General features: G+C 43.7%; 1 protein-coding gene across 1 annotated transcript in view; it reads left to right on the forward strand.

The window, feature by feature from the left end:
• Positions 1 to 20,910, forward strand: part of LOC144467502 (uncharacterized) — a 31,328-nt gene extending 10,418 nt beyond the window's left edge. The window contains exons 5-16 of the mRNA XM_078176312.1: positions 441 to 554; positions 1,686 to 1,799; positions 2,040 to 2,118; positions 2,262 to 2,490; positions 2,652 to 4,455; positions 4,556 to 4,729; positions 12,856 to 13,029; positions 14,964 to 15,137; positions 17,069 to 17,242; positions 17,606 to 17,779; positions 18,961 to 19,007; positions 19,130 to 20,910. Coding sequence (XP_078032438.1) covers positions 441 to 554; positions 1,686 to 1,799; positions 2,040 to 2,118; positions 2,262 to 2,490; positions 2,652 to 4,455; positions 4,556 to 4,729; positions 12,856 to 13,029; positions 14,964 to 15,137; positions 17,069 to 17,242; positions 17,606 to 17,779; positions 18,961 to 19,007; positions 19,130 to 19,668 — 3,796 coding nt within the window. The 3' untranslated portion in view covers positions 19,669 to 20,910. The remainder of the gene's footprint in view (positions 1 to 440; positions 555 to 1,685; positions 1,800 to 2,039; positions 2,119 to 2,261; positions 2,491 to 2,651; positions 4,456 to 4,555; positions 4,730 to 12,855; positions 13,030 to 14,963; positions 15,138 to 17,068; positions 17,243 to 17,605; positions 17,780 to 18,960; positions 19,008 to 19,129) is intronic.
• The last annotated feature ends 390 nt before the right edge of the window (positions 20,911 to 21,300 follow it).

The following is a 21,300-nucleotide window of genomic DNA, read 5'->3' on the forward strand; positions in this document are numbered from 1 at the left end:
GTATAAGACTGCAAATTCAGGGTGCTCATGGAACCAGTTGTGGACCAGAGCAGATCGATGGAAAGATACATTGTCCCAAACGACAATGTACTGCATGTGGTCCACTTGGTTTACAGTAAGCACCTGTGTGCTTCCACACCAGGTGGCTGTGATTATCCAATTCGTTCATTAGTGTGGTCGTTGGCAAGCAGGGGCTTTGTAATGAGAAGGAAGTAACCTCACAATCCTTATCTGTGTCTAAGGTGTGATAATGCGTGTAGAGTTTTGCAAATCACTGTGTGTAATATTTTGCAAAAAGTGTGAAGCTGAGTCTGTGCTTATTGTTGTGCAACTATAGACAGGTGTTTTGCTTCTTAAGTGTAAAGAGCTGTTAATTGTGAAAATTTTCATTTTAGTGCGTAAACAACTGTAAAAAACTGTAATGTCAGTGTTTCTATCAGTTTCCAGCAGCAGAGAGAAAAGTCCCCTGTACCCAGCTGTGTGTCCATGAAGAGTGGTCAGTCAAAAGAGGATTTAATTGACTTCAAAGATGGACGTCCTTCTTCTGACCCACTGTAAGTACTTAAAACTGTCAACTGAAACAGATGGGCTTTCAGTTACACAGATACAGAACTGGTAGTTCATGATTTACAGTGTTGTTTACATCTGGTTTTCATGACAATAAAATATGGCAGAACACAACATCTTTAACTAACTGGTGTGTGTGTGTGTGTGTGTGTGTGTGTAATTCATAACTTAAAGCAGTCTCCTGGTGCAAACACAATGTGAGCTAATTCTTTCACAGAGTCAACCAGGGGAGGCCAAAGTGTCAGATCGCTGCAGATTTTTGGGGACTGGCAGACAACTGGGGACTAGCTGAAGTCCTCTGGGCAGTAGTTCTAGATTTTTTAAGGACTACCTGCAGCAGTATGGCAAGTAGTTTCAGAGGCTTATGGTCCAGATGCAGAGGCTTGAGGACTCACTGAAGTGGTCTGGAAACAAATTAAACAGGTTGTGGACTAGCTCCAGAGTTTTAGGTCAATTGCTGCAGAGGTTTTTGGACTACTTTCAAAAGGCTGCGTCCACGCTTCAGAGTTCTGGGAACAACCAGTGAAGGTATGTGGACTAGTGGCAGATGTTGGGGCCGAGCTACAGAGGTCTGTACACTAACTACAGAAGTTTGAGGACTACCTGCAGAGGTCTGGAGGCAGAGCGCAGTTTGTTGAAGAGTCAGTTAGTTTAAGAGTTCCCTTTTGAAGGGTTGCCCTTATGTCCTAGCCTTTGTAGGTAAGTAGTCTTTGGTTTCACAGATGCCTCCAGAAACACCCTCTGATTAAAGCTAAAGCCTCAGATTGCTAATTGCAATTATAATCAGGGAATGTAGTGCAGGCTCCACCCACAAATGACCAAGACAAAGCTTTATCACTGACAGAAACTGGCCGTGCTCCCAGATGTGCTGTGGCCCAAAGACAAACACAGGTCACAGTTTCAAGTGTAGGGGCAGGTCAACAGCATCAAGTGTAAGCCTGGCACTGGCATAAAATTCCAAAATTCCACGTATCACATCAGATTGTGATGATCAGTGCCTTTAAGCACACACGCCGCTGCCTCACACACATCCACCAGTCAGGTCAAGGAATATCTATGCTGTGTTTTATGCTGAATAGAAATCTTGTATGTTCAGTAAATGTCAGTGTTTCTATCAGTTTCCAGCAGCAGAGAGAAAAGTCCCCTGTACCCAGCTGTGTGTCCATGAAGAGTGATCGGTCTATGGGTCGTCTGATTGACTTCAAAGATGGACGTCCTTCTTCTGACCTGCTGTAAGTGAATGAAACTGTTGAATGAAACAGATGAACTAACTGTTGTGATCCTCAGTCATGAGACACAGAATCAGGTGTCCATCATTTACAGTGTTGTTTACATCTGGTTTTCATTCTGATCAATCATGACAGAACACGTCTTTAACTAACTGGTCTGTGTGTGTTTTTGTAAATGATATAAGTTCTGCAGTCTCCTGGTGCAAACATCATGTGAGCTCACTGTTGATGATTCCTCCACAGAGTGGACCAGGAGAGCTCAGAGGTTCCCAGTGGTCAGTCTGCCCAGCAGCATCAAACACACCTGGACTCCATATTTATGGTCTGTACATGTACAACAACTACTTTGACATCTATTCTGTTCACAATCATCTCCATGCTGCACTTTTTACACCAGTGGATTGTCAGTGTGTCCAACATGGATCTGATGTTTGAGTGTGTCATTCATATAATATTCTGTTCCAGCTGCTGGAGGAGAACATCCTCACTTTTGTGAAGAACGAGCTGAAGAAGATCCAGAAGGTTCTGAGTTCAGATTACCCAGAATGCTTAGAGAGTCAGAGGGAGGATGAGGAGGTGTTGGATGGTGAGGATGAGGAGCAGAGGAGGAGCAGCAGAGAGGCATTTCTGAAGATCACACTGAACTTCCTGAGGAGAATGAAGCAGGAGGAGCTGGCTGACTGTCTGCAGAGCAGTAAGAGGATTTCTATAAAGATTTAACATGATGGATAAATGGGACGTTTACTAATGTCTCAAGAGACGGACCAAAATATATTCATATACTCATTCTTTGAGGAAATGACATGTTGAAATATTTTCTTTGTCTTACTGATCTTCTTTGTTGTGTTCATTCAGGAAGTTATTCTGCAGTCTGTCAGCGTAAACTGAAATCTGACCTGCAGAAGAAGTTCCAGTGTGTGTTTGAGGGGATCGCTAAAGCAGGAAACCCAACCCTTCTGAATCAGATCTACACAGAGCTCTACATCACAGAGGGAGGGACTGCAGAGGTCAATGATGAACATGAGGTCAGACAGATTGAAACAGCATCCAGGAAACCAGACAGACCAGAAACAACCATCAGACAAGAAGACATCTTTAAAGCCTCACCTGGAAGAGACGAACCAATCAGAACAGTGATGACAAAGGGAGTGGCTGGCATTGGGAAAACAGTCTTAACACAGAAGTTCACTCTGGACTGGGCTGAAGACAAAGCCAACCAGGACATACAGTTGACATTTCCATTCACTTTCAGAGAGCTGAATGTGCTGAAAGAGAAAAAGTACAGCTTGGTGGAACTTGTTCATCACTTCTTTACTGAAACCAAAGAAGCAGGAATCTGCAGGTTTGAAGAGTTCCAGGTTGTGTTCATCTTTGACGGTCTGGATGAGTGTCGACTTCCTCTGGACTTCCACAACAATGAGATCCTGACTGATGTTACACAGTCCACCTCAGTGGATGTGCTGCTGACAAACCTCATCAGGGGGAAACTGCTTCCCTCTGCTCGCCTCTGGATAACCACACGACCTGCAGCAGCCAATCAGATCCCTCCTGACTGTGTTGACATGGTGACAGAGGTCAGAGGGTTCACTGACCCACAGAAGGAGGAGTACTTCAGGAAGAGATTCAGAGATGAGGAGCAGGCCAGCAGAATCATCTCCCACATCAAGACATCACCAAGCCTCCACATCATGTGCCACATCCCAGTCTTCTGCTGGATCACTGCTACAGTTCTGGAGGATGTGATGAAGACCAGAGAGGAAGGAAAGCTGCCCAAGACCCTGACTGAGATGTACATCCACTTCCTGGTGGTTCAGACCAAAGTGAAGAACATCAAGTATGATGGAGGAGCTGAGACAGATCATCACTGGAGTCCAGAGAGCAGGAAGATGATTGAGTCTCTGGGAAAACTGGCTTTTGATCAGCTGCAGAAAGGCAACCTGATCTTCTATGAATCAGACCTGACAGAGTGTGGCATCGATATCAGAGCAGCCTCAGTGTACTCAGGAGTGTTCACACAGATCTTTAAAGAGGAGAGAGGACTGTACCAGGACAAGGTGTTCTGCTTCGTCCATCTGAGTGTTCAGGAGTTTCTGGCTGCTCTTCATGTCCATCTGACCTTCATCAACTCTGGAGTCAATCTGATGGAAGAACAACAAACAACATCCTGGTGGTCTAAAGTCTTCAAAGACAAACCGAATCTGAAGTATCTCCACCAGAGTGCTGTGGACAAGGCCTTACAGAGTCCAAATGGACACCTGGACTTGTTCCTCCGCTTCCTTCTGGGTCTCTCACTACAGACCAATCAGAGACACCTACGAGGTCTGCTGAGACAGACAGGAAGTAGCTCACAGACCAATCAGGAAACAGTCCAGTACATCAAGAAGAAGATCAACCAGGATCTGTCTGCAGAGAGAAGCATCAATCTGTTCCACTGTCTGAATGAACTGAATGATCGTTCTCTAGTGGAGGAGATCCAACAGTCCCTGAGTTCAGGACGTCTCTCCACAGATAAACTGTCTCCTGCTCAGTGGTCAGCTCTGGTCTTCATCTTACTGTCATCAGAAGAAGATCTGGACGTGTTTGACCTGAAGAAATACTCTGCTTCAGAGGAGGCTCTTCTGAGGCTGCTGCCAGTGGTCAAAGCCTCCAACAAAGCTCTGTAAGTACAGAGACAGTTGGATTCATATATCATAACTTAAATGCTCTGTTGTCTTTTCAACTTACTGTCTTTTTATTTCTTTAATATATTGTCTCTGTAGGCTGAGTGTCTGTAACCTCTCAGAGAGAAGCTGTGAAGCTCTGTCCTCAGTTCTCAGCTCCCAGTCCTCCAGTCTGAGACACCTGGACCTGAGTAACAACCACCTGAAGGATTCAGGAGTGAAGCTTCTGTCTGATGGACTGAAGAGTTCACACTGTACACTGGAAACTCTCAGGTCAGATCAAGCTGCAGACCATCTGAAATGATTTCACATATTTCTCTAAACTCCATACAGTTTAAACATTCTCTCTCATGTCAGCATTTCTGAATCTGACAAATGTTCAATCAGGATTTGAAACTTCACAGTTCAGAAACTCTTTTCTGCTTCAATTCCACCTACTGAACAACATACAGATATGAACTCTGGCTGATATAGAAAAGACCATTATGCTTTCATATCATGTTATTTGGATTGACTCCTTATTTATGAGTTAATCATAATTAACTGTGAGGCAGGGCTCGAAATTGCGACCGTTTTGGTCACATATGCGACCAAAGTTTCATCTGTGCGACCTCAAAATATAATTGGGAGCACTGGTGCCAGTGTAAATAATTCTTCTGGTGCGACTATTTTCCCCCCCGAGTCAAATGTCTCATTCACAAGTTCGTAGGCTACATTGATAAAGTTCCCAGGATTCTCTCTACCTCGTGAGCTGACAGTGACCAATCAAACATGAGCTTGACATTTAATGCTGTTTTTAGATTGGTTATTAGCCTCAAATCACTCCGCAACCGCGGCACTTCTGCCACTCAGAACTAAGTAGAAGCCGAAGCTAATTCATGCCGGAGAGAAGAGAAAATGAAGAGAACGCTGAAAGACTTTTTTAGAACAAACACCACTGAACTAGCCTGGTGAAACCATCCTAATCTCGCGAGCTCATATTCTATTTCGCTCCGCAGATCAGTCTAGCCATGCAATCATAAAGGCGCTTCTTTAAAAGCAGAGCAAACGGCTGCACTGAAAGCTTTTATTGATCAAAAGGATGCGTTTGCCGTCCTTCCTACGGGGTTTGGTCAAAGTTTAATTTACCAACTGGCTCCGTTGATCGGGAAAAAGATGGGACTCAGTGAAAACCCAGTGGCTATTGTTGTTTCTCTGCTAGTTGCTCTCATGGAGGAGCAGGTCAGGGAAACGACCAAGCTGGGAATCACAGCCGTGCAACTCGGAGTCCACAGTGAGGAGGAAATCCGCAAAGACGCAACACTCTTTCCCAGACATCATCACAGCTCATCTCCGCTGCAGCTTGCTGGCAGTGTTGCCAGATCTCGCAAGACAAATAAGCAACCAGGCCTGTGAAAACAAGCCCAAAACAAGCGACTTTTTCTATGGAGCTCCCCTAGGTTCCAGGGAGAGAAAAGTAAATAAACTGTGTGCACTGCGCAGTTTTGCAAAACTGTACCCAGGGTACACAGTTTATTTATTTTTCTCTCCCCTGAGCTTCAGGACAATGACCACAAGAGGGAGATAAACCACATTTTTAACATTATTTAACATCAGAGTTGGGTATAACGCATTACAAAGTAACGCGCTAGAGTACTTTGATTACTTTTTGCAGTAATGAGTAACCTAACGCGTTAGTTTGCTGTTTGAGTAATCAAATACTTAAGTACATTTTCAAAGAAGACATCAGTTACTTCCGTTACTTTTAGAACGCTGGTCCTTCAGCTCCGAAACAGCAACGGCTGTCGTTTGGTTCAAATAACGGAGATAACGTTAAACCTATCAGTCTGAAAGAAGCCACGGAGCTTGTGGCTCGCTACGTGGTCGGAGAAATGCTGCCGTTGTCTACGGTGGAGTCTAAATAGGTGGAGCAGGACTCGCTGACAGACATATTTCAGACTCAGGACTTGCATTATGCCTGGTACACGCTACACGCTGGTACACACCAATTATCCCCAGTCGTCTTTCACAGCGTGTGTGATGTCATCGGGTTATTCTTGTCCTATTTTTATTACTTTGACTATTCTTTGTGTCTCTTCGTGTGCCAGCCGACATGTTGTTGTAGTCACCTAAAAGCGTCAGCAGATGGCAGGAGCTACATTTGAAGCGCCACACGTAAACTATCAAGCTACTATATCTTCCACAGGAAGTTCTGACTAGGGATGGGTACCGAAACTCGGTACTTTTTGTACTTGGTACCGATTCACGTCGGTACTACCGAGTACCGATTCACTTAAAATTAAACGGTGCCAAATTTCGGTACCTGAGGTGGAGGCGGAGCGAGAGTGCATGACTCGCACCTCAGACTCAGCAACAATGGCGACAAAAACAATGTGCAGACAAAAGTTAACGTGCAGCAGTGTTCCTAAATGTTCTCAAAAAAATGTTGAAACTGAGAAGTTTAGACTATGGGCCCGAACGACGCATAGTGCGTCCAAATTCACACCCGTTCTTCTCTGTGGATTTTCTCCGCGACCGTGCGTCATAGCGAGAAGCCACACATATCAGCGGAAACAGCAGAATTGTAGCTTTCCGACAAGGTCAAGTCGGTAATCTAATGTTTTCACAGCGAAAAAAATTGATAAAATTTCAATACAATGATGTATAACAGAGCTTTCATACAGCTCTGCACACACATTACTCTTGGATGGATTACTGGCGAATGCAGGCTCGCACAGAAATGCCACGCATATCACATGAAAGCGCAGGAGCAGAGCTTTCCAGTGATACCACACACATTGTGCTGTCATCCCATCAATACAATGCTTTAAATACAGATCAATTGTCTATAAAATAAAAACTTGACGAATTTCTTTACAATCCATTATACAGATCTTGTTATCAGTCACTTCATATGGTGAGGAATATCGTATCTTACCACGTCTTAGGCTTGTGTGTGTTTCTCCCTGTCTATCCACATTTGTAGTCCGGCTTTCAAGATGCAAATATCTCCATATTGTCCAGTTGACACTCCATCAAACTTTGTATGACAAGACCAGCCACTTCACCTTTGCGCACCCAGACAACTGCAGCCTAATTATGCATGCATGACAGGGCCGTAGTGACCATATACATTGAGGGGGACACGTGCCCCCCCCCCCCCCCCCCCCCACCAATGCCCAAAATGTCCCCCCAATATATAACTGAAACTGAAAAACAAATATTATCTTGGAGGACATCATTGCACTTGGTTGACTATTTTTCTATGATCTTAGATGTAAATATTGCATGTTTCTTTCAGATAAAACACATTTTTGACTTGTGAATGAGTCAATGGAATTTCTTGCAATAATGAAAAAATACTGGCAATCATGTCCGCCTGGCACAAGCCACATGTTTTGGACAGCTGTTAAGTGACAGAATGTCCCAGCATCATGGTTCTTATATTGCCAGATTCCAGAGAGTCTCCCCTCTTCATATATGGCAGAATATGTCAACTTCCAACTTGCTATGGTGAGATACATGTAAAAATGTAAGAATTTAGTAACACAGATTTGTTTTTTTCATTGATATAAAAATTAATATAAAATACAGGCACATAGAAGGACATGAAATGATGGCAAATCTGGAAAGCCCAGATTGTCCTGAAAAAAACAAGATATAGCATGTGTATGTAGACTTTATAATGACTGTGATATGAGCTTAAAAGTAAAGGCAGTAAAAATACCCCAAAAAGGCCTAGGGCCCATGGGGTTAAAAAGTACCGAAATAAGGTACCGTTTGGTACCGGTACCGAATTCCAGATACCGATACCGGTACCGTATCGGTTCAATTATGAACGGTACCCAACCCTAGTTCTTACAAATGTTTCAGAATAAAAGCCTATTTAGAAAATGGAGGGATTCTCTCAGCCGAGGTTATAAGGGGCTTTCAATTTGAAACAAGTGTTGAGTTTGAAATGACGGTGCGATATGTTAACTTTACAAAGACAACGGAGCGGATAAAAAGTAAATATATAAACACACAGAGGGATTAATAAATAACAGACCGTCTATAATGTAGTTTGTTTCAAATGAAGCTGGGAGCCTCTGCAGTTGTGGTGAGTAAAAGCCCCGCCGCTATTTGTTAATGTTATTACTTTATCAGGGCTCGACAGTGCGAGCGTTTCACTTGCATTTGCGACTAAAAATAGATGTGTGCGAACTGTAAAAAATATTTAGGGGCACATGTGCGCATAAAAAAAATCAGCCGAAGCAGCCTATATTTTTGTCAATAAAAAAAAATATGATAATCTAACCGCAAATGTTGGAGGAACTCCAGCCGCCTTCCCTCTTCTCCGTGTGACACGGTTATGGGCGGTTTTCCAAGCCACTGTCGGCACAATGCGCTCTTGCGCCGCGGTAGCACATACACAATGAATGGGTTCGTTGGTGGAGGTCTGCACTTTGCGTGCTCTGTGTGAAAAGGGCTTAAAGGGATAGTGCACCCAAAAATGAAAATTCAGCCATTATCTACTCACCCATATGCAGATGGAGGCCCTGGTGAAGTTTTAGAGTCCTCACATCCCTTGCGGAGATCGGCGGGGGAGCGGCTAGCACACCTAATGGCAGACGGCGCCACAGACAAACGTCCAAGAACACAAAATTGATTCCACAAAGTATCTCCATACTGCTCATCCGTAGTGATCCAAGCGTCCTGAAGCCCCGACATAAAAAGTTGTTTGGAAAAACATCATATGAACTCTGTTTTTAGCCTCACTGTAGCCTGTAGCTCTGACTGCTTCTCTGTGCTCCGCGCTCACGTGTGCGCGCTCAGGGTGATCGGTGATGCACGGTCTCTGAAGAGCAGCAGTCTCGTCAGTACTGATGTCCAGATTCTCAAGTGCAGGCATCGCCAATTCCCAGTCTGAGCAGCAAAGACTTTCCTCATCTGTTGGCATTGCTTTGCATTTGAAACAACTACACCACCAGGTTTCCAGTGCTCGACTCTGGTATTCTGCGGCTGGCTGAGGCTCATGAGCTGCGGCGGCTGCTTCGTCCAGTAGCCTGAGTTCCGCGTCCATATACTCAGGCTCAAACAAATACGGCTCAACAAAGAAATGCTGTTCCTCCTCAGTTTCAAAGTCTTCAGACATGTTGGGCTGTCCTTTGCTAAAAGACCGTAGTGCAAATTATCTTTTAGCTACTGTGGTTACTGTTGTCTCCCCCTGCGGTGCACGTGTCACGTGATGTAAACATGGGTGAGCAAAGCTCATGCTTTCGCTGGTTTCACGCAGGCGTGTACACGTGAGCGCAGAGCACAGAGAGGCAGTCAGAGCTACAGGCTACAATGAGGCTAAAAACAGAGTTCACATGACGTTTTTCTAAACAACTTTTTATGTCGCGGCTGCAGCACACTTGGATCACTATGGATGAGCAGTATGGAGATACTTTGTGAATTCAATTTTGTGTTCTTGGACGTTAGTCTGGGGCGCCGTCCACCATTAGGTGTGCAAGCCGCTCCACCCGCCGATCTCCGCAAGGGATGTGAGGACTCTAAAACTTCACCAGGGCCTCCATCTGCATATGGGTGAGTAGATAATGGCTGAATTTTCATTTTTGGGTGCACTATCCCTTTAAGTCCCACTGTCGGCAGCGTGGAAATGAGTCAAAGTATGGAGGAGATGGACCAGGTTAAGCGGCGGATCTCCGGGGAAGCCTGCTCCGTTCTTCCCGTAGTTCAAATAATTTCAACTCTGAGCGCAGCGTTCGGGCGGAGAATCAGAGCGGTGCGCGACGCCAAGGGTAGTGGTGCCGCTTTGTCAGGCGTTGCTGCCCTCTCCATAGACAAACAATGGGACAGCCAGCGCAAAGCGGTTTTACAGCTGATCATGTGTAGAGGCCTTTAGGGACCGTTCGCCACGGTACCGCTGCTGGGCAGGGTGGAAATAAAGCCCCTTTCACACAGAGTGCGCAAAGCGCAGACCTCCGCCAATGAACCCATTCATTATGTATGTGCTACCGCGGCGCAAGTGCGCACCGCACTGCCGCTGAGCTGAGAGGCGCACGAGAGGGCGCATGTCGCGGCGTCTGCGTGCTGTGACGACACCTCGGCGCTGCGTGTCCAATAGCAGAGAAGAGCCTGAAGTAGACCCGGAAGCGGTCACCATGGAGCTGTAGCTCCTGAACGAGCCTGTACTCCCCCAAATCCTGTCCTCTGCGCCCTACCCCGTGGTGGGCGCCGCGAAAGCTCAGTGTGAAAGAGGTTTTAAGTCCTGCAGAGTTTCAGAGGAAATGGAGAATGTTTTAGGATAGTAATAACATTATATAAGATAATCATATTGCAAAGATAATATATATAAGATAATAACATTAAAGACAAAATTAAATTGCAATACTTTTTCAAAACTTGATGATTTTACCTTTCTGTACATTTTGTATACAGATTCATTAAATAATATTGCTTGTAAATGTCTATTTGCATCACGTTTATTATGGAAAACACATTATTTGATCAATTTACAGTGTGCCCCTAAAGTTCTTTGTGCGCTCCTTACTTTTTCAACTTAGGAGCACATGTGCTCCTTGGAAAAAAAGTTAGCATCAAGCCCTGTTTATGTCCGACTGTGAGGATGCACCATTGTTTGCTAGCTTGATGCTAATGACAGTAACGTTAAATCAGCGGGTTGACAAAGTGCCTCTCCTGTTTCACACCATCATTTCCCCCTTTTACTCTGTGTGGTAACATCCCTAGAGGAAATATTAAAACGCTGGGGTGTTGTTGTCATACAGTTGTCTACGGCAGCAGATCGTTGTGTGTTTCTACTGGTCAAAGTGACGGCTGTGATGGGAGAATTGGATCTCAGTGAAGGGCAAGTGGTCCATAACTTTAATTTTGGAGACAAAAAAATGTAGGCTTAGCGCCCTGTGGTCCATTGCCCAATAGGAAAAGGGAGTAACGCAGTAAAGTAACTGGTTACTTTTTTTTAAAAAAAAGTAACGCAGTAATGTACTTTGATTACTTTTAAAGTAACCCTTACCCAACACTGTTTAACATTAGAAAACAGATGGGATATCAAATATAGACTGATGTACCAAGTACATTATATACACAGTAAACCACTGATGATTAAAATTCGCACACACAAATAAATATCATCCTGAATTCACAAATTCTTTATTTATTATTGCTTTTTATGCACTCATCTTCTGACGTTTTCCTAACCAGAAAAAAAACAGATTACCCTGCTCTGCCTCTGATTGGCTAGTACTCGTTGCCATCAGGGTCAGAGCCAATTAGAAGCAGGATGCAGGTGGGAAAAAACTCTGCTGTCTCCTGTGTGTATGGGGAAAGGAGAGGGACAGAGGGAACAGGCAAGACAAACTATCCTACGTTTAAATAACATATCGAAAATATCTGCTTGACAACTTATTATGGAGCTGGGAACAAGCCCAAATAAGCAACTACACTTTAGAAACAAGCCCAAGAAAACCGCGACCCGCGACTACCAATATTTGTAAGCGACTTAACAGAAAAACAAGCCCAAAGTCGCTTATAATAAGCGGACTTGGCAACACTGCTTGCTGGTCTGTTTACAGTGGCGTTGTGCTAGCCCACGTCACACGTTTCGTTTACTCTGATTGGTTTTCTGTCTTTCCAATTGCGTGAAGGGTCACTTTGAGTGACAGCCGTTGATACCGCCTGTCGGGAATAGAGGAAATGTACACTCCATGTCCAGACCCATTCGTGTTTTGCGAATTGGGTCTGGACACGCCAGGCTACCACTGAACACCACTGTGAATGAAAGAGAAACCTTAGATGATGATGATGATGATGATGACTGCCACCATCATCATCATCATCATCAGTATCATCATCTAAGGTTTCTCATTCATTCACAGTGGTGTTCAGTGGTTCAGTGGTGTTTTTTCTAAAAATGTCTTCAACTGAAAAAGTTAATGATAAGTGGACTATACACATACAATGTAATGTATACAGTATAATGTCGACTTTCTGTTGCAATAAAAAAAATCTATTACACTGTTGCTGCTTCTTACATTACAGTGGGTGCTCCCAAAATTTTACTGGTGCTCCTAACTTTCTGAAGTTAGGAGCACCAGTGTTACCATGTAAAAAACTTAATTTCAAGCCCTGTGAGGATTTTAATCTGTGCTCAGAAGAGATTATACTGTAGATCACCAAATTTAGTGGGTCCTCACTTGTTACCATCTGGATGAAGTTGATATTTCAGTTTTACTGAACAAATGTAAAGTGTTCTTCTTGACTCAGTGTTATAATGCAGGTCTGTTAGTTTCCTGTTAGCTGAAGTACTAACTGAGATCTTTGTTCCTTTAGATTTGACTTTAGTCCAGACTCATTAATCAAAGAGGATTACATTTGAACACAGATATTTTCCTTCTTGTTGATTGTTGTCTCTGTAGGCTGAGTGACTGTAACCTCTCAGAGAGAAGCTGTGAAGCTCTGTCCTCAGTTCTCAGCTCCCAGTCCTCCAGTCTGAGACACCTGGACCTGAGTAACAACCACCTGAAGGATTCAGCAGTGAAGCTTCTGTCTGATGGACTGAAGAGTTCACACTGTACACTGGAAACTCTCAGGTCAGATCAAGCTGCAGACCATCTGAAATGATTTCACATATTTCTCTAAACTCCATACAGTTTAAACATTCTCTCTCATGTCGGCGTTTCTGAATCTGACAAATGTTCAATCAGGATTTGAAACTTCACAGTTCAGAAACTCTTTTCTGCTTCAATTCCACCTACTGAACAACATACAGATATGAACTCTGGCTGATATAGAAAAGACCATTATGCTTTCATATCATGTTATTTGGATTGACTCCTTATTTATGAGTTAATCATAATTAACTGTGAGGCAGGGCTCGAAATTGTGACCGTTTTGGTCACATGTGCGACCAAAATTTCATCTGTGCGACCTCAAAATATAATTGGGAGCACTGGTGCCAGTGTAAATAATTCTTCTGGTGCGACTATTTTCCCCCCCGAGTCAAATGTCTCATTCACAAGTTCGTAGGCTACAGTGATAAAGTTCCCAGGATTCTCTCTACCTCGTGAGCTGACAGTGACCAATCAAACATGAGCTTGACATTTAATGCTGTTTTTAGATTGGTTATTATCCTCAAATCACTTCGCGACCGCGGCACTTCTGCCACTCAGAACTAAGTAGAAGCCGAAGCTAACTCATGCCGGAGAGAAGAGAAAATGAAGAGAACGCTGAAAGACTTTTTTAGAACAAACACCACTGAACTAGCCTGGTGAAACCATCCTAATCTCGCGAGCTCATATTCTATTTCGCTCCGCAGATCAGTCTAGCCATGCAATCATAAAGGTGCTTCTTTAAAAGCAGAGCAAACGGCTGCACTGAAAGCTTTTATTGATCTAAAGGATGCGTTTGCCGTCCTTCCTACGGGGTTTGGTAAAAGTTTAATTTACCAACTGGCTCTGTTGATCGGGAAAAAGATGGGACTCAGTGAAAACCCAGTGGCTATTGTTGTTTCTCTGCTAGTTGCTCTCATGGAGGAGCAGGTCAGGGAAACGACCAAGCTGGGAATCACAGCCGTGCAACTCGGAGTCCACAGTGAGGAGGAAATCCGCAAAGACGGCAACACTCTTTCCCAGACATCATCACAGCTCATCTCCGCTGCAGCTTGCTGGTCTGTTTACAGTGCTGTTGTGCTAGCCTACGTCACACGTTTCGTTTACTCTGATTGGTTTTCTGTCTTTCCAATTGCGTGAAGGGTCACTTTGAGTGACAGCCGTTGATACCGCCCCTCAGGAATAGAGGAAATGTACACTCCATGTCCAGACCCATTTGCGTTTTGCGAATTGAGTCTGGACACGCCAGGCTACCACTGAACACCACTGTGAATGAATGAGAAACCTTAGATGATGATGATACTGATGATGACTGCCGCCACCATCATCATCATCATCAGTATCATCATCTAAGGTTTCTCATTCATTCACAGTGGTGTTCAGTGGTTCAGTGGTGTTTTTTCTAAAAATGTCTTCAACTGAAAAAGTTGTTAATGATAAGTGGACTATACACATACAATGTAATGTATACAGTATAATGTCGACTTTCTGTTGCAATAAAAAAAATCTATTACACTGTTGCTGCTTCTTACATTACAGTGGGTGCTCCCAAAATTTTACTGGTGCTCCTAACTTTCTGAAGTTAGGAGCACCAGTGCTACCATGTAAAAAAGTTAATTTCAAGCCCTGTGAGGATTTTAATCTGTGCTCAGAAGAGATTATACTGTAGATCACCAAATTTAGTGGGTCCTCACTTGTTACCATCTGGATGAAGTTGATATTTCAGTTTTACTGAACAAATGTAAAGTGTTCTTCTTGACTCAGTGTTATAATGCAGGTCTGTTAGTTTCCTGTTAGCTGAAGTACTAACTGAGATCTTTGTTCCTTTAGATTTGACGTTAGTCCAGACTCATTAATCAAAGAGGATTACATTTGAACACAGATATTTTCCTTCTTGTTGATTGTTGTCTCTTCAGGCTGAGTGTCTGTAACCTCTCAGAGAGAAGCTGTGAAGCTCTGTCCTCAGTTCTCAGCTCCCAGTCCTCCAGTCTGAGACACCTGGACCTGAGTAACAACCACCTGAAGGATTCAGGAGTGAAGCTTCTGTCTGATGGACTGAAGAGTTCACACTGTACACTGGAAACTCTCAGGTCAGATCAAGCTGCAGACCATCTGAAATGATTTCACATATTTCTCTAAACTCCATACAGTTTAAACATTCTCTCTCATGTCAGCATTTCTGAATCTGACAAATGTTCAATCAGGATTTGAAACTTCACAGTTCAGAAACTCTTTTCTGCTTCAGTTCCACCTACTGAACAACATACAGATATGAACTCTGGCTGATATAGAAAAGACCATTATGCTTTCATATCATGTTATTTGGATTGACTCCTTATTTATGAGTTAATCATAATTAACTGTGAGGCAGGGCTCGAAATTGTGACCGTTTTGGTCACATGTGCGACCAAAGTTTCATCTGTGCGACCTCAAAATATAATTGGGAGCACTGGTGCCAGTGTAAATAATTCTTCCGGTGCGACTATTTTCCCCCCCGAGTCAAATGTCTCATTCACAAGTTCGTAGGCTACATTGATAAAGTTCCCAGGATTCTCTCTACCTCGTGAGCTGACAGTGACCAATCAAACATGAGCTTGACATTTAATGCTGTTTTTAGATTGGTTATTATCCTCAAATCACTCCGCAACCGCGGCACTTCTGCCACTCAGAACTAAGTAGAAGCCGCAGCTAATTCATGCCGGAGAGAAGAGAAAATGAAGAGAACGCTGAAAGACTTTTTTAGAACAAACACCACTGAACTAGCCTGGTGAAACCATCCTAATCTCGCGAGCTCATATTCTATTTCGCTCCGCAGATCAGTCTGGCCATGCAATCATAAAGGCGCTTCTTTAAAAGCAGAGCAAACGGCTGCACTGAAAGCTTTTATTGATCAAAAGGATGCGTTTGCCGTCCTTCCAACGGGGTTTGGTCAAAGTTTATTTACCAACTGGCTCCGTTGATCGGGAAAAAGATGGGACTCAGTGAAAACCCAGTGGCTATTGTTGTTTCTCTGCTAGTTGCTCTCATGGAGGAGCAGGTCAGGGAAACGACCAAGCTGGGAATCACAGCCGTGCAACTCGGAGTCCACAGTGAGGAGGAAAACCGCAAAGACGGCAACACTCTTTCCCAGACATCATCACAGCTCATCTCCGCTGCAGCTTGCTGGTCTGTTTACAGTGCTGTTGTGCTAGCCTACGTCACACGTTTCGTTTACTCTGATTGGTTTTCCGTCTGTCCAATTGCGTGAAGGGTCACTTTGAGTGACAGCCGTTGATACCGCCCCTCGGGAATAGAGGAAATGTACACTCCATGTCCAGACCCAATTCGCAAAACACGAATTGAGTCTGGACACGCCAGGCTACCACTGAACACCACTGTGAATGAAAGAGAAACCTTAGATGATGATGATGATGATGACTGCCGCCATCATCATCATCATCATCAGTATCATCATCTAAGGTTTCTCATTCATTCACAGTGGTGTTCAGTGGTTCAGTGGTGTTTTTTCTAAAAATGTCTTCAACTGAAAAAGTTGTTAATGATAAGTGGACTATACACATACAATGTAATGTATACAGTATAATGTCGACTTTCTGTTGCAATAAAAAAAATCTATTACACTGTTGCTGCTTCTTACATTACAGTGGGTGCTCCCAAAATTTTACTGGTGCTCCTAACTTTCTGAAGTTAGGAGCACCAGTGCTACCATGTAAAAAAGTTAATTTCAAGCCCTGTGAGGATTTTAATCTGTGCTCAGAAGAGATTATACTGTAGATCACCAAATTTAGTGGGTCCTCACTTGTTACCATCTGGATGAAGTTGATATTTCAGTTTTACTGAACAAATTTAAAGTGTTCTTCTTGACTCAGTGTTATAATGCAGGTCTGTTAGTTTCCTGTTAGCTGAAGTACTAACTGAGATCTTTGTTCCTTTAGATTTGACTTTAGTCCAGACTCATTAATCAAAGAGGATTACATTTGAACACAGATATTTTCCTTCTTGTTGATTGTTGTCTCTGTAGGCTGAGTGGCTGTAACCTCTCAGAGAGAAGCTGTGAAGCTCTGTCCTCAGTTCTCAGCTCCCAGTCCTCCAGTCTGAGACACCTGGACCTGAGTAACAACCACCTGAAGGATTCAGCAGTGAAGCTTCTGTCTGATGGACTGAAGAGTTCACACTGTACACTGGAAACTCTCAGGTCAGGATTCATCAACATGTTCAACTGATGGCCACTTAAATCCTGATTTACATTAGTTGATAAACTCATAACCATCACAGGATTGTCTCTGCTGATATGATTTCAAACCAGTTGTCTTTTGTGTTTCAGTCTCTTTCCATCAACATGTTTTATCTTGTTTTTTCTCTGTTGTTGGAACTTGAAATATCAGAGAGGAATCAGTAATGTTGTCAGATAGTTGGTGGACATTAGTGGGTGTTTGGTTGGGACTAGAAAAAAGTCAGTAATAATGTTGATGTAACCCCACAGTAGGCGACAGTATGGCAGTACTGTGGTACCCACCCTCACATTATGTGACATGTGTGTTGTTTTGTGTGTTTGCAGTGTGTCAGGCTGTCTGATCACAGAGGAAGGCTGTGCTTCTCTGGCCTCAGCTCTGAGCTCCAACCCCTCCCATCTGAGAGAGCTGGACCTGAGCTACAATCATCCAGGAGACTCAGGGGTGAAGCTGCTGTCGGCTGGACTGAAGGATCCACACTGGAGACTGGACACTCTCAGGTATGAAGAGGCCTGCTGCAGCCACACACACTCAGTCTGATAGAGGAGGTAGAGCTGGAAACTTTGTCTCTGTCACACTGTCAGCCTGGCTCATATGACCCTGACACACCAAGCTGACCTCAAACAACCACAGCTGATAAACACTGACTCATCAAACTGTTTGTGTCCCACATCAGACCATCAATACAGACACAAGTAGTCAGGGAACAGTAGCCAGGATGGGCCAAAACAGGGAGGGAAGGTGATGAAATGTTTCTGGAGCCTTGTCTTGTTTCAACATTGGATAATAGGACAGTGGTGTATCCTGACACGTTGGAGGTTCATGGTGGGTTGACGTGTGTCATTGTGGTCATGCTGCAGGTTTGTGGGCTCATATGAAACAATAGTGGGGGATGTTTTGGTCTTCATCATCTGACACCACTGGGTGTCATCATAATGGGAATGTTTCCTGATTTAAAAGGAGTTTAGCTTCACCTGGATTTGGTTTGTTTTGCACTGACAGAGAGTTCCCTGGCTGATAAGAGTCGACTTGTAGTGGGACTCACCACAGAAACTAAAGGTGACAGTCAGCCACAGATGCTCAATGAAGAACTAACAGCTGATTGTGGACGTGGTGTGTCAGAGACCAAAGAGCTTTATTTAGAACTGGACCAACATTATGGGGAAACAGGCAGTGCACTGTGGCTGCAGATGGACTTTTACTGGAATATTTTATATCCAGATTACAGATGATAAAAACCAGTGCTGACTGTTGCTAGGAGACAGGATGTGAACAGCAACCCTAACCCATCCAACCATCCACCCCGACCTCCTCCATCAGAGGTTGTGTCTCCTTTACTTGTGACAGACAACAGTCATTATGACACAAACAAAGGAGGTCACTCATCAGGAGTAAAACAGGTGGTTTCAAAGCTCCAATAATCAATACTTGTATATTGACAATGGATCAGCTGACTGTAATGGTCAAGTGTTGTGTGGTGGTGATGAACCCACAGTAAACTGTTGAAACACCACCTGCTCAGGTACACTGAACTAAAACAATATCAGCTGATTAATAATAAGTGATGAACATGTCAGTCCATGTGGAGACAATAACAAAGCTGTGTGTATGAGAGTGATGTAATGTCCATGTTTCCATGGTGAAAGAGGAAGTGCTGCTCTGACCCCCCTCCTCCTTTCAGGGTGGAGCCTGCTGGAGTCCGATGGTTGACACCAGGTCTGAGGAAGTGTAAGTGTGTTTTTCATTTCATCTTCAAACTGTGACATCACTCATTCAAATCTCTGATGTCATCATCAGAGTGATGACAGATGAATAACTGCAGCTGTATTGTGTCTTCTTCTCTCCATCAGATTCCTGTGAACTCACAATCGACACAAACACAGTGAACAGAGAGATCAAACTGTCTGACAACAACAGGAAGGTGACACATGTGGAGGAGGATCAGTCATATCCTGATCATCCAGACAGATTTGACGGCTGGGCTCAGCTGCTGTGTAGAACTGGTCTGACTGGTCGCTGTTACTGGGAGGTCGAGTGGAGAGGAAGAGTTTATATATCAGTGAGTTACAGAGGAATCAGGAGGAGAGGAGACAGAGATGACTGTTTGTTTGGATGGAATGATCAGTCCTGGAGTCTGATCTGCTATGATGGTGGTTACAGTGTGTGGCACAATAGCAGAAGAACATCCATCCCCTCCTCCTCCTCCTCCTCCTCCTCTGGTAGAGTAGCAGTGTATGTGGACTGTCCTGCTGGCACTCTGTCCTTCTTCACAGTCTCCTCTGACACACTGATCCACCTCCACACCTTCAACACCACATTCACTGAACCTCTTTATCCTGGGTTTGGGTTCTTGTCACCTTGTTCCTCAGTGTCTCTGTGTTCTCTGTAGGAGGGAGAGTCTCCTCCTGTTAGAGAAACTTTCTCACTGCTGAACAGATAGTTCAGTCTGTACAGGACTTGTTGAGAACAAAATGATGTAACAACAGTCAGTGGGAACCAAAATCATCAACCCACTGAGGGCTGGATTCAAAATCACACCAAAAATCAAAGTAAAAAATTGAAATCACAGCTGATCCAACTCATCATGTGACTCAGTAGTGTGTACAGCCCCCGCCTGCCTGTATGACCCAGGGCCCTCTGCACCAGCATGAGGTCTGACAATCGCTCTGAGGATTTCATCCCAGTACCTAACAGCAGTCAGGGTACCAGTTCTGGTATTCTCTGGTGAATGATGGAGCTGCACGGTGCTGGGCTGTGAGCACAGGTCCCACTAGAGGACGTGGGGCCCTCATGCCACCCTCATGGAGTCTGTTTCTGACAGTGTGGTCAGAAACATGCACACCAGTAGCCTGCTGGAGGTCATGTTGTAGGGCTCTGGCAGTGCTCCTCCTGTTCCTCCTCACACAAAGGAGCAGATAGCGGTCCTGCTGCTGGGTTGATGCCCTTCTGCGGCCCTGTCCAGCTCTCCTGGTGTAACGGCCGGTCTCCTGGTGTCTGGTCTCAACCTGATTGGGCTGCAGGTACGGCCTCATGCTACCAGTAGTGCCAAGGACACTAGCAGAAGACCAAACTAGAGAAGAATCAGTCAGGAAGGATAAGGAGAGAGCAACTGTCTGTGGACACCACATGTAAAACCATTCCCTTTTTGGGGCTTGTCTCGCTTTTGCCTCTCCATTGCACCTGTTGTCACTTTGATTTGCACCAAAGCAGCTGAAACTGATTCACAATCACTTGTGCTTCCTGAATGGACACATTGATATCCCTGAAGTTTAACTGACTCCCTGTTACACTGTGACCATTGAGTGTTCCCTTCAGTTTTTGAGCAGTGTAAATATCTTCATAACACAAGTTGTAAATAATTTAGGAATGTAATATAATTAGAAAATTGGGTTGTAAAAATATCCTAATTGTTGTATGTAACTATATATACATGTAAGAAATTGTGCAAATAGTTTAAGTTAATAGAAGAAAAGTGAAAGAGGGGTAGGAACATATAAGTTTTACTTCTACCTACTCCTTTTAGAACATTTCTGTTTTTTGTGTGTGTGTGGGTTTTTTTCCCCCATTTTTTGTTGTCACAACATTGTTTTGAACTTTGGCTCGAAATAAAGTCATTCATTCATTCATTCAATTAATTTTTTAATTAAATAATTTGAACTAATTAATATTTTTTTAACAGGCTTTAAACACCTTTTTAAAATCATTATTAAAACAATGGCTTTAATGATGAATAATTGTAAAGTATATTTTCCACTCAGGCCTCTTGTGCCACTGCCCCACAGAACACTCATTCAGAGTGTTACATTTTTAACATAACTGTACTATGACTTCTTAAAGTTTTTTCGACATGTTATACTATGACTTTTTTTACATTCTCTACTAATGTAGTTTTATAACTAAGGTCAGGAACAAAGACCAGGCCTTAGACACATCCCATTTCCATCCAAAAGTATTGAAACACTCTCACAGCTTCACATGTTCTGTGCCAGGGGCGATTCAAATCTGTAGTTGAGGTCGATTT

This window comes from Epinephelus lanceolatus, chromosome 17, assembly GCF_041903045.1.
Source record: "Epinephelus lanceolatus isolate andai-2023 chromosome 17, ASM4190304v1, whole genome shotgun sequence".
Taxonomy (NCBI): Eukaryota; Metazoa; Chordata; class Actinopteri; order Perciformes; family Serranidae; genus Epinephelus; species Epinephelus lanceolatus.